This window comes from Artemia sp. Qi Xiang Cuo, chromosome 7 (genome assembly GCF_049724085.1).
Source record: "Artemia sp. Qi Xiang Cuo chromosome 7, ASM4972408v1, whole genome shotgun sequence".
NCBI lineage: Eukaryota > Metazoa > Arthropoda > Branchiopoda > Anostraca > Artemiidae > Artemia > Artemia sp. Qi Xiang Cuo.
Genome location: NC_142800.1, coordinates 29,876,940 through 29,891,130, shown reverse-complemented (window position 1 = coordinate 29,891,130; position 14,191 = coordinate 29,876,940). Strand labels below are relative to the sequence as shown.

Genomic DNA, 14,191 nt, shown 5'->3' with positions numbered 1-14,191 from the left:
TTTATCGGATGGGCTTGGGGAAAAATTGTGTGTTGGGGGGAGGGCTAGTTGCCCTTGGATATCTTTTGACCCTTAAAAAGTAAACTAGAGCTTCAATTTCCAATCAAATGAGCCCTCTCTGAAGTTATATGAGCATCCCTTTCACAAGAACCATATACGCCCCCAGGAAAAAACTTATAACGTCTACCCCTTCCCCCCCCTCCGCCCTGGGGGATTGTGTTGACCCTGGAGTTTTTGTTATCCAATCTTGGAACAATTTTTTAAAAACTGGCTATCTCCAAATTTGTAGCAGATGCGTTTGGGGAAAAAAGGATGTGGGGGGATAGTTGTCCTTCAATCTCTTGACTCTTAAAAAGTGAACTAGAACTTTCAATTTCCAATCAAATGAACCCTCTATGAAGTTTATACGAGCATCCCTTTCATAAGAACCATACATGCCTTTAGGCTATAACTTTGAAGACCTTCCCCCGGGCCCTGGGGGTTGTATTGGCACCGGAGTTTTTCTTATCCGACCTTTGAACTATTTTTAACAAAATATCTGTCTCAAAATTTTCATCAGATGGGTTTGGAAAAAGATGGCGTGGGGGGCTAGTTGCCCTCAGATCTCTTTTGACTATTAGCTGTGTCGACAGCTGAGTTTTTGTTACCTGACTTTTGAACAATTTTTAACTTAATTGATATTTCAAAATTTTTATAGGATTCATTTGGGGAAAATGGGGCGTGGGGGAGCTAGTTGCCCTCTACTCTCAAAAAATGAACTAGAATTTTCAATTTCCGATCAAATGAGCCCTCTCTGAAGTTTTTACGAGCATCCCTTCAATAAGAACCATATATTCCATCAGGGCATATCTTACAACGCCTGCCCCTGGACCCTGGCGGGGGGGGGGGGGGTTGTGTCGACACTGGAGTTTTTGGTAAATGATGTTTGAACTATTTTTAACAAAATAGATCTCAAAATTTTTATCGGATGCATTTGGGAAAAAAGGGCGGGGAGCTGGTTACCCTCCAATTTCTTAATGTGAAGTCGAAATTTAAATTTCCAATCAAATAAGTCCTCTCTCAAGTTTATACGAGTATTCCTTCCATAAGAACCATATACGCCCCCAGGGCATAACTTATTACCCTTGCCCTGAAGACTTTAAGGGGTGTGTGCTGCTCCAAGACCTAATTTCCAGAATTTTCAACTACGTTGAACAAAATGGCTTTCTCAAAGTTTTGATTGGATGTGTTTGGGGAAATGGTGGGCGTGGAAGGGGTGTTAGCTGCCTTGAAATGACTTTTGACTATTAAAAAGCCATTTAAATTTCCAATCGAATGAGCCCTTTTTGAAGTTTCTACGACAATGATTTGTACAATAACCTTATATGTCCCCAGCAAGGCCGTATCCAGGGGGGGGGGTACCCGGTTTCAACCCCCCCCCCTCCGAAATTTTTGACCGAATCGAAAATAAGTCGAAAATTAGTAAAACCTAGGTAAAAATCAGTAAAATTAGTCGAAAACTGAGTCAAAAATTAGTAACCCCCCCCCCCAAAAAAAAGTCAAAAATTAGTAACCCCCCCCCTGAAAAAAAATCCTGGATACGGCCGTGGTCCCCAGGACATTACTTACAATTCTTGCCCTGAGGGCTGTTGGGGGTTGTCATCCTCAAAGACCAAATTTCCAGAACTTCCGACTACGTTGAACAAAACGGTTATCAATTTTATTTGGATTAAATTTTATTTGTATGTGTTTGAGGAAAAGGTGGGCGGAGAGGGGGGTCAGTTGCCCTCCAATCACTTTCGACCATAATAAAGGTCACTAGCTCTTTGAATTTCCAATCGAATGAGCCCTTTTTGAAGCTTCTACGACAAAGCTTTATATAAAAACCTTATATGCCCCCAGGGCATAAGTTACAACCCTTGCCCTGAGGGCTGTGGGGGAGTGGCCTACTCAAAAACATAATTTCTATCTGGAAGTCAACTATGTAGAATAAAATGGCTATCTCAAAATTTTGATTGGATGTGTTTGGGGAAATGATGGGCGTGGAAGGGGTAATAGCTGCCTTGAAATGACTTTTGACTATTAAAAAGCCATTTAAATTTCCAATCGAATGAGCCCTTTTTGAAGTTTCTACGACAATGATTTGTACAATAACCTTATATGTCCCCAGCAAGGCCGTATCCAGGGGGGGGGGTTACCCGGTTTGAAGCTCCCCCCCCCCGAAATTTTTGACCGACTCGAAAATAAGTCGAAAATTAGTAAAACCTAGGTAGAAATCAGTAAAATTAGTTGAAAACTGAGTCAAAAATTAGTAACCCCCCCCCAAAAAAAAAAGTCAAAAATTAGTAAACCCCCCCCTGAAAAAAAATCCTGGATACGGCCCTGGTCCCCAGGGCATAACTTACAACCGTTGCCCTGAGGGCTGTTGGGGGTTGTGATCCTCAAAGACCTAATTTCCAGAATTTCCGACTACGTTGAACAAAACGGCTATCAATTTTATTTGGATTAAATTTTATTTGTATGTGTTTGAGGAAAAGGTGGGCGGAGAGGGGGGTCAGTTGCCCTCCAATCACTTTCGACCATAATAAAGGTCACTAGCTCCTTGAATTTGCAATCGAATGAGCCCTTTTTAAAGTTTCTACGACAAAGCTTTCTATAAAAACCTTAAATACCCCCAGGGCATAACTTACAACCCTTGCCCTGAAGGCTGTGGGGGAGTGTCCTCCTAAAAAACATAATTTATATGCGGAAATCAACTACGTAGAACAAAATGGCTATCTCAAAATTTTGATTGGATGTGTTTGGGGAAATGGTGGGCGTTGAAGGGGTGTTAGTTGCCTTCCAATCACCTTTGACCCTTAAAAAGGAAACTAGAACTCTCGATTTTTAATCGAATGAGCCCCCTGTGAGGTTTATATAAAGTGCCTCTGGTAAAAAATGATAATAATATAACATTGGAGCCGTATGGCCTTTACTGTTGGTAACGCTGTAGCGTTGCCTCTGATTAGGCAATGAGTAAATAAGTTCAATAAAAAAAAAAAGTAAAAACCTGTACATATTGCCAAAGAAATTAATTCCAACTAACTTTAAGTTCAACACGAATTTATAATTCGGTTTTTTGCTTCAAGTTTTATTACCAATATTTTTTATTTTTTTTTTTTGTTCAAAAACACTGATTATAAAGATAATTTATTTTCGTTTTAATACCATGTCCAGGGCTATCCTAAATACGAGTGAATTATTTACGAGATGTTATTTACACTTATATCTATTGACTTTAAGCTTGTTCTGCTTTGTATTCAAAATACAATAGATTATTGCATTTATGAGCAACATTCATGTAGAATTCAGAAGGAGGAAAAACACAAACAGTATTTAGAAAATATTAACAATTCAGTATTCTTACAGCAGCTACGTGATCATTTTTGTTGATTGCGACCTAGTCCTACTTACTTGAGTTTTTCGATCGTTAATATCTAAAATGTAATTCCGAGCAAATTAATAAAAAGAAAAGGAGAAGAGCAATCTAGAAAGTGCTTACAGTGGAGGAGGCAAGCTACAACAATCCGCAAATGAGAAGTTTTTTCCAAATTCTTCTCCTTCTTCTAAAGTTTGAGGCAGCTTCTGGTTCAAGGTTTCTGGAAGACGCAGTCCCAATATTCCGCCAACAACTGATAAAGCTCCCATAATTACAAGAGGGAGTGTCAGCATTTCTTGGCCCTAAAAAGGTCATGCATGAGAATATAAGATATCAAAATTTAGGCCTAATTTAGATTAATATAGTAAAACTCAACATTTGTTCCAGGGTAAATTTAAGAAAAAAATTCCCAGTCAAACGCGTCAGAGCTATGAAAAAATCAAATAGTTCATGGTAACAAATTGTAAGTAAAGAGGGACTCGGTTCAATAGTAACCGACACTTTAAAAAACAAAATTTTGATGTCAATAGATGCGTCAAAAGAGTTGGCTTTTTATGTTGACTCCAAACAAATTGGATTTATTAAGTTTAGTTTTAACCTCCAAAAGCTACGAGCCTGAGAATTATTTTCGTATTTAGAAAAAAAGTGAGAAATTCCCTGAAAAGTCATTTCAAGCTCCCATCAGCAAAAACATGGAATTTTGCACTTTTCACCAGAAAAAAGATTGTGGTTAATTTGTTATTTTTTTTTTTTTTTCCCTAGGTGTAACGATCTTATCGAATAAATCGCCCTAGAAGATCGAGAAAGGCGGATTCAAACGAAAATTAAAAGGTCTAGGGCCCTTTTTCAGTGACCAAAATGATTGGAGGGCACCTAATCCCCCACGCCTCTTTTTCCCCCAAAGTCGTCCGATCAAAATTTGAGATAGCCGTTTTGTTCAGCAGAACTGAAAGATCCAATAACTATGTCTTTGTGGTAAGATTGATCCCCCGTAGCCAATCGGGCAAGGTCTGTGAATTGTGAAATTTGCCCATTGCTTATGTGCAGTTTTTTTTTTTTTTTTTTTTTCTATTGGCAAGTATACAGTCATTTTTTAGAGGAGGAATTTTCTGCTGGGGGTAGGTTCCCATGGGGAGCATTTTCCGTGGAGAGGGATGTTTCCGTGGCTGAACTTTGCAGGGGCAATTTTAGCATGGGGGGATTTGACAGAATTCTTCTTTTTATTTGTTTTGCGTTCTTTTTGCCCATTCAATTTTACATGTAGAGATTTCCTGGGGGAGTTGTCCGAGGGAAATTTACCATTGGGTTTGGAATTGTCTTAAGAATTTTTTAGTGGGGGAGGGGGAGGGAATTCTCCACGGATACAACTTATCACTGTCGGAGGGGGGTTTCTGGGGAAAAAATTCAACAGAAAGGGGATTTCCGAAGTTATTGGAAAAAATGAAAGTATGCCAAGGAGGATTTTTCAGGTGGAGTCCACAAGAAATTTTCCTGGGGGAGGGGGTGGGGAATTTCAGCGAGAATGAAATATTCCGAAGGGAATATTACGGGGGGGAGGGAGCTATTTTATGTGGGAGAAAATTTCCACAGAGGAGTCTCTCGTAAAATGAGGAAATTTTACATGGAAGGGAGCCAGATTTACCGGCATTATTTGAAAAACGATCAGAAAATATATTAAAAGAAAGTCTTATCAGCTGAAAGTAAGGAGCAACATTAAAACTCAAAACGTACATAAATTATTCTGTATATTAGGGGGTTGTCTCCTTCCTCGATATCTTGATCTTTACGATAAATTTTGACAGTTTGTCCAAATTTTTAAGAACGACTCCTGAAATAAAAAGGCCTTTTAATTAAAATAAGTAGCTTTTTTAAAAATGATAGTAACCTTCTCTGTTGTACCAAGCTTAGAGTTTTTTAGTTGATATTCTGATCTACTTTTCTATCAAACCATTCTTCATTGGTAGACTTTTCTCAAAAAGCCTTTCACACTTAATCAGAGCTTGAATGTCCATCCTGATTACACATCTTTATTTCTTGAGTAACTTGCTTATCGCGTTTGTAATTATTTTAGATGATACCTATGATATGTTTGCAGTTTTTTCATGTTAGCCCTGTTTTGAAGGGCTAGTTCAAGTGTGAAAGATTGTGCTTAACATAACTCAACCACTTAGCATAGAATATTGCGAATGTAGTGTGAAAATGGCTTTTAAAATAATGCCAATACCGCATCAAGATTTTGTTTACATGTTTGTCGGGTAAGAACCCAAGTTTAATTGATTATATTTTAGTTGATGGCTGTCTCTTGTCGTGCTCTGTGGATTTTCAAGTTCATGAAATAGTTGGCTCCGACTATTTGCCATTGCTGTTAGAGATCAGAGTGGAAGATCGTCGAAGGAAAAATAAGGCTATGGAAAACTTTTTGGAAAATAGTGTGCTAGATTTAAGAAAAAATAGAGAGAGTACTAGATATTTATGATGAAGATTAATTTTAGGTTATTGTAGGAAACGAAAATTTAGTGAAAGAGATGAAGAAGATTATTGAGTTAGTTGAAATGGGCAAAGTAAGTGAAGCAGTATGTAATTTAGAAGTGTCGCTCAGGCAGATATGCAAACTACGGAAAGAGAAGAAATCGACAAAAACATTTTTTTTTTACGAGTGTGAGAGTCTTCGACTCATTGTACAAGAGAGCCTGAGGAAAGTACGCTCATCCTAAACGCAAGGAATAGAGAATAATTTAAAAACTTACAGAGAGAATAGAAAGCGGTATAAGAAGATGATAAGAGAGAAAAAACAATGCGAAGCAGCGAAGAAAGAAAAAAACTTATTAAACGATTCAGGGAAAAGATACACATCAATTCTGAAAAGATGTAAATAGGTCGCTGAAGGGAGATGCACACAAGACATATTCTTTGGAACCTGAACAGTGGGAACAGCACCTCAGGACACAATCTTTAAACGGAAACCGAATGGGGAAAGATCTCCAAAACATTTTACCAGAAATTATACCTTTTGGACCCCTGACAGAAGGCAATACGAAATTGATAGCACCAATTTCGGAACAGTAGATATGGGACGCTATGAAATCAGCGAAAGAAAAAGCTACTGGTCGAGATGGAATTCCACTACGAGTATGGAAAAGGCAAAAGAAGTGTGCATACCCGTTTTAGCTGTCGTTTTCAGCCACATATTTTTATTGTGCAGCTGGCCAATAAAATGGACAAAACATTTTACCAGAAATTATACCTTTTGGACCCATGACAGAAGGAGACACGAAATTGACAGCACCAATTTCGGAACAAGAGATATGGGAGGCTATGACATCAGCGAAAGAAAAAGCTACAGGTAGAGATGGAATTCCACTACCAGTATGGAAAAGGCAAAAGAAGTGTGCATACCCGTTTTAGCTGTCGTTTTCAGCCACATATTTTTATTGTGCAGCTGGCCAATAAAATGGACAACATCTATAGCTGTACCATTTTATAAAAGAGGAAACAGCAAAAAATTCTCCAATTACCAACTGATCGAGATTTCTCTCATAGTTTGCAGTATTTTTTGTAAGACAGTAGATAGTCGGCTAAGAAAATCGCTAGAAGAATTAGGGAAATTAATAGAGGAGCAGGGATGGTTTAGGAATGAAGGGGGTATAATATAGCAGGTTTTTATTTTCCATAGTATAGTTAGAAAAGGAATCATGAAAAGAGGGGGTAGGGTTTACGTAGCGTTCTTGGACGTAAGAGGCGCTTTTGATAATGCGATCAGAGCTATGCTAGTTAAGCGAATTTAAAAGATCAGACTACCAGTAAATTTTTTTTGTTTAATTCTAGAAATGTATGGTTCAGTAGACCTAGCCAAGTGAGTAATAGGCAAGCTATCTAAGAAAATTTTTATGCGGATAGATTTAAAACAGAAATTCTCACTGTCCCCGACGTTGTACTATTAATACGTATATTAATGATATTGCTTCTTTCTCTACGGAGAAAAGCGCCTAGGAAGTACTACGGCCACCATGGATTTTTTTTTTTCGGACGGGGTTTTATTCAAAGATTTTTTTTTTCGAAGGGGGTTATACACAAAAAACCTCAAAAAACGCATACAAAACGTGTTTATATCCATTTTTGTTACGTTTTTACGAGTCAAAGTACATTTCGGAGGGGGAGTTCAAACCCCCTACCCGCCTCCCTCTGGGTACGGCCTTGGGAAGTACTGATAAATGTTTCAAAAATATGCATGCTTTTGTTTGCTGATGATATTGCTCTCATAGCACAATCGGCAAAAGAAATGCAAACATTATTAAACATAATGGAGGAATATTTGGATATGAAAGGATTAAAATTAAATAAGAAGTAAAGGGTAATTGTAGTTTTTAAAAATGGTGGAAAATTAAGGAAAGATGATGAATTTAGATTCAATTCAATTCAATTTTCAATTCAATTCAATTTATTGAAATAAAAAAAAGATGAAACATAACACCAATAATAATATGGATCCTGGAAGCGAACTAGTTGAGGACCATAACAACAAAAAATTGAAAATGAACAAGAGAGAAAAAAAAGAAAAAAAAACAGAAAAAAGAGAAAACACAGGTAAATTAAAGCAAATTTATTAAAAATTTAGAGATTTATAATATCAAAATTTAGTAACATTGTTATACAGCGTGCGAAAACTTTTGGATAGTTCGATACTAGGGGGTACCATATTCAACTGAAGTATAGATTTATAAATGGGAGATCGCTGGGCGGAGCTACAGACACACCTGGGGACAATAAAGGAACGGTTGGATGAACGGAGACATAGGCCTTCAGATTTATTGCAATTAAAATACGATAATAATTGGGGAGGAAGGTTTTTATGGTAAGCGGAGTATGCAAGGGAGAAATTTAATTTTTTAATAATTTGTTCAAAAGGAATAATACCAAAATCGGAGAACAAGTCCTGGGTGGGATATAGTCGGGGCAGCCGAAAAACTGCTTTGATAGCACGGTATTGGGTAGATTTTAATTTATTTGTGACTCAAGGAGAAAATTTCTCAAGAACAGATCTGGACTATGAGTATTATGGCTAAACGAAAAAGCAATAAAGGGTGCCGCGGACATCATGGGGAGGAAAATTATGCACACGATTAATCAGTCTGACAACTCACTAGATTTTTGCTCTGCTGCAGGACACATGAGCCGCCAATGATAGGGAGGAGCCTATGTGGACACAAAGAAACTTGGCAAATTCGACCTGCAGGAGGAGATTGGTGGAATATTTTAGGTCAAATGCTTGCTGAGCTCCATTTTTTTGTAAAGGGTTCGAAATAATACAACTTGACTTTGTTTGCTGTTAATGGTCATGCGGTTAACGAGAGACCATTCCTGTACTCTATTCAGAAGAATTTGAGCAGAGGTGACGACGGATGGTAAATTAAGGCCGGTGATGAAAAAGTTGGTATCGTCAGCAAAAAGTACTGGGTGCACTGATGGACCCAGGCCTGTAACCAAATCATTAATATAAAAGAGAAAAAGTATTGGACCAATAACTGAGCCCTGCGGGACGCCCCTCCGGACAGGTAGGGGATGGGAGGTCATACCACTCAGACCCAAACTCTCTGCTCTACCAGAGAGACAGGAGTCAAACCTTGAGAAAATAAGTCTAAGACTCACTTTGTTCTTAAGTTTACTTAGTAGCACACTATGATCAACCAGGTCCAAGGTCTTAGAAAAATCAAGAAATAAACCACTTACAGTATTTTTAGGTTCAAGCTGGGACCGGATAAACTGTGTGCCGTCGATTAGTGCATGAGCTGTTGAAAATTTGGAACGGAAGCCATATTGATGAGAAGAAATCAACGAATCTGAAGGATTAATCCCAAATAAAAAGGAAGAAAGACGTCGGAAGATAATTCTCTCGAGCACTTTGGATACAACTGGAAGAAGTGAGATTGGACGATAATTACTTATCTCAGACGGATCGACTTTTTTATGAATCGGGACAACAATTGCTGATTTAAATATTTCTGGGAAGGCTCCATAGTCCATAGACAGGTTTGCTATATGCTCAATGGGTTCACAAACATAGGAAGATACAGTTCTAAGAAGTTTATAACTTACCTCAAGGACGTCAGGTGTACTACTAGTAGAGAAAGATTCGATAACTTGAAGAACCTTGTTACTATTAGTTGGACAGAAATATATGTATCTGGTATTCTTGTTAGGGTGTACTGACTCGGAGGGGGACCATGAGTTGACATTTCGTATATTGATGAAATAATTATTAAAAGCATTCGGTACTGAAATTGGGCCAATTAATCTGCCACTGATGTCCTTAAGGTTAATAGGTATAGATCTTGAATTCCTTTTTTTTTAAAGAATTTCATTTATTGTTGACCAAATTTTTGGCAAGTTACCTTTGCAGTGAGTGATTTTTGAATAATAATAATTTTTTTTTGCTTCACGGATGAGTTTGGTATATAAGATGAGTTTGGTAATTTTTATAATTAGTTAGGTCAATAACGCTACTGGTTTTGCAAGCCAACTTATACAGGTTACTTTTACAATATGAAGAGATTATCAGGCTCTTGGAAATCCAGGGGTGTATATAGGTAATTTTTCGGTTTGATTTACAGACTGGAAAGGTCGAACTGATAAGATGACTCAGTCCCTGTGTAAAACCATTTGTGGCTGAATTAACATCCTGACAATCCAAAACCTTTGACCAGTCAAATGATTTCAAACGATCCGTGAACTGGTTCATATTCACAATATTATATATTCTATTAGAGGAAGGGGTATTAGTTCTAGGGTGTTTAGTAGTTGGTTGGAAGGGTAGGGAGAGATAGATTGGAAAGTGGTCTGACAGGTAAGATTATATTATTTTGGAGGACAGGTGGTTTCCCAGGGAAGTGTATACAAAAATGTTATCAATTACAGTAGCGGTAAATCTCATAGGATCAACTCTAGTAGGAAAAAAGATTGTTGGAAGAAGACCACTTGAGGTAAATGTTTCAAAGAAGGTATCACAATCATTATTATTGCTAATATTTAGTAAATTACAATTGAAGTCCCCAAAAACTATTGCCTTCTTTTGTGGTAAATTAATAAAACTAGAAAAGTCATTAAAAAGATTAAAAAAGAAAGGTGTCGGAAATGAGGGTGGTTTATAAAACAATGAAAAAAAATAAAAGAATTGTCGGTAACACTTATATCAACAATTATTGAATAAATGCATCTATTATTTATAGGTTGCGAGAATAAGGATTCACATTGTAATAGCCTGGTGAATTTTAGACTTGACCGGATGGAAAGAGAAATGCCACCAGAGGACTTGGTTAATTTTCTTTCAATATAAATAGCTTGAAAGCTTGGGAGGAAAAATTCATTAGTATCATCAATTTCTGAAAACCGTGTTTCCGTTATTCCAATTAAGTCGAAAGGGCAGTAACCGTTAATTAAAATTAAATCTTTAAAATTAGTTCACTTATCTCTTATGCTTCTTATGTTAAAGCAGATTATATTAAGTTTTGTCTTTTCCATTAGCTTAGGTTTTACATTTTTTACAAAATCAAAAGTGTCGAGATATTCACAGTTAATATGGCTTAAGGGGCTATCAGGGCTAGCTAAGGGGTTGTTGCGCAAATTATTTTGGTCATCGTAATAGTTAAAAAAAACATTATTGCGCAGTGATAATTTCGTGAGAAACGTAAAATCTTGCATAGTATACATTTAAATATCCATTGTGGTCGAAGTTTCATCATTTGCTTGATTTGAATATTGAAATTCTTCTTCAGCCGACGAATTTTCATCATTGGTGGTAATTTTGGACTGATTTAAAGATTTAAAGGTGATTTTATAGAGATTAAAAAGAATTCGTGTATTTATGGGTTAAGTTCTTTTTGGAATAGTAAGTGTGCAAAGGAGGTAAAGCATAGCGAAATAGGCTATCGAAAGAAGCGTATTTTAGTTTGTTGGAGGATAAGATGGAGGTAGGATGGCCGCAAGAATTTAGAATAATCTTAGATGAAGTAGGGTATTCGTATTTTCGGAATGAAGGTAAGGGATCGAATTCGGATACAGTGGCTGATAAGGTAAAAGAAAGGTTACACGAGCAAGGAATACAGCAGTGACAGACTCGGAAGGAGGCTTCGGGAGTTTTGACTCTGTATAGCACAGTAAAGAACGCGTGGGGGGAAGAAGTTTATATAACGTTGGGGTTGAAAGGGGAAGAAATAAAATAGATTTTGAATTTAAGGAGAGGGTTGATTGATATTGGGGAAAGGGAGAGGAAATTTAGGGGCCATAGTGTTAACCCAGTCCCTTGTCCGATGTGTGGGGAAGAGGATGAGGATATTTGTCTTTTCGGGGGGAATTGTAAGGAATTGGTGGATCTGAGGAATGAGTGTTTTTCGTTAGTGTTGGCAGATAGAAGGTGGGTGGAACGGATTGTAGGATCACGAGTTAAAATGACATTAAGGAATTTGGCTAAGTATATTGATGAAGGGCTGATACATCGTGAAAGATGTACATGAAAGGGGCTGTCCCCTCCTCAACACCTCGCTCTTTACGCTAAAGTTTTTTATTGTTTTAAAAAATAAAGTTGTGAGACAGAGTCAAACTTTGGCGTAAAGAGGGAGGCATTGAGGAGGGAACAGCCCCTTTCATATACGGAATAATTTCTGTTCGTTTTAAGTTTCAATGTCGCTCCTTACTTTCAATTAAAAAAACTTGTTTTTTTTAATTTAATTTCTGAACGTTTTTTAGTTAATGAGCCTTGATTTTGGCTCACCGAACATGAATAATTAAAACGAAAATTGTATATTCATTTACTTTTTTTTCGCTAAATGGCTTTCTCGAAATTTTGATCTGACGTAACTTACGAATTAACTTACGTAGCGAACTTTTATATTCGTAAATTTTTATTACGTATATTAGGGTTTCGTCCCCAAGTCAATACCTAGCTCTTTACGCTAAAGTTCTATTTTTGTTCCTATTCTTTAAGAATGACCCCTTAGTTATAATGGCCCTTAATTAGAATAAATAGCTCTGATAAAAGTACAAAAACAAATTTAGCGTAGAGTGACGTAATGACTAGGGGGCAAACCCAATCATATACGTAATAAATTCTGTGGGCTTTAAGTTTTAATGTTGCTCCTTACTTTCAGTAGAAAAAATTTGTTGTGTTTTTATTTAATTTCTGATCGTTTTTTTAAATAATGCTGGGAAATCCGGTGCCCCCTTCAGAGCAATGTCCCTTCCCCCATGAAAACTTCCTCCATTGAAAGATCCCCCTATGTAACCCCCGAACTCTCCTCCAACTACCAGAAAAAATTCCCCCTGAAAACTTCTGTATACTTCCGAATAACGAATACTATATGTAAACATTGGGCAAGGTTCATAACTAGCAGACCTTACCCCGGGTACTGTGGGGGATTAAGTCATTCTTAAAGACATAGTCAGTTTATTTTTCGACCATACTGAACAAAACGGTGACTTTGGGAAAAAGTGAGCGTGGGAGGGGGTCTAGTTGTCCTCCATTTTCTTTGGTAACTTAAAATGGGCACTAGAACTTTTAATTTCTGTTCTAATGAGTCCTACCGCGCTTTTCTAGGACCACTGGGTCAATACAATCAGCCCTGGGAAAAAAAAATAAATAAAAACGCATCCGTGATCCTTCTCCTGGCAAAAAATACAAAATTCCACTTTTTTGCAGAATGGAGCTTGAAACTTCTATAGCAGGGTTCTCTAATACGCTGAATCTGATGGTGTGATTTTCATTAAAGTTCTATGACTTTCATTGGGGTGTTTCCCACTTTTTTAAAAAATAAGTCATATTTTTTTTAGGCGCGTAACTTTTGATGGGTAAGACTAAACATGATGAAACTTATCTATTTGAAATCAGCATAAAAATTTGATTCTTTTGGTACATCTATTGGTTTCAAAATCTCGTTTTTAAAGTTTCGGTTACTATTGAGCCGGTCGCTCCTTACTTACAGTTCGTTACCACGAACTGTTTGAAAAGTATAGGCAGTTTATAAGAGTCGAAACTGATGCTATTGTCAAAAATCACCAACGTCATCTAATTTTTCACTTTTCTAAATTTTTTTTTTCAAATTTTAGAATTTCCTTTTTTTTAACTGAGCTCAGACGCTTATTACTACACTAGTTTTGTCAGTTACACTAATAAAATTAATTTTGAATCATTATCAAACTTAAAGAATGTCACGAAATGTCAAAAGCGAGATGGCGTGCGTGTTTTTTTCCACACTCGTGACTGTCTCCACTCATCAAGTCACCCACACTGTTTGTTTTTAACCCTTATCTCTGATTGCTAGCATTAGGTAATGCCAGGCATTAAAGTCGCAAAAAGGCGGTTTCGAAGTAATTAACCAGAAGTCCCAAAGTAAAATCCCAATATGAATGAGACTTTAGATGCAGCATGAACTAAAGCGTCGTGTTGGTTTGGTATTTTACGGCATAACTCAAGATGAACCCACCATGTTAATAATGTTAAAGAAACAGTTTTTTGGCATATTTGATGCTTGCCATTATATACATGAGACGCCAGATGAAAACAGGACTTAAAGAAATTTCTTCACTTAAATGTTTGATAAACTTACCAAATCCTGTATTCAGGGCTGGGCACACGTAGCTGATTTCAGGAACTGATTTCCAAATCAGCGCCGATTTTAATGGAAATCGGCGTCGATTTGAGGTTGAAAATTTTTCAACAGATTTACAAAATCAGCGCTGATTTTCATTATGATCATCACCAAAAAATAGGGATACAAACAAATAGTCAACCAGAGTTATCTGTTG

General features: G+C 37.1%; 1 protein-coding gene across 1 annotated transcript in view; it reads right to left on the bottom strand.

Moving 5' to 3' along the window:
- CarT (Carcinine transporter) overlaps nucleotides 1-14,191 on the bottom strand; it is an 85,811-nt gene that overhangs the window by 26,649 nt on the left and 44,971 nt on the right. Inside the window, exon 12 of the mRNA XM_089091472.1 lies at nucleotides 3,521-3,699. Within this exon, the coding sequence (XP_088947598.1) occupies nucleotides 3,521-3,699 (179 nt within the window). The remainder of the gene's footprint in view (nucleotides 1-3,520; nucleotides 3,700-14,191) is intronic.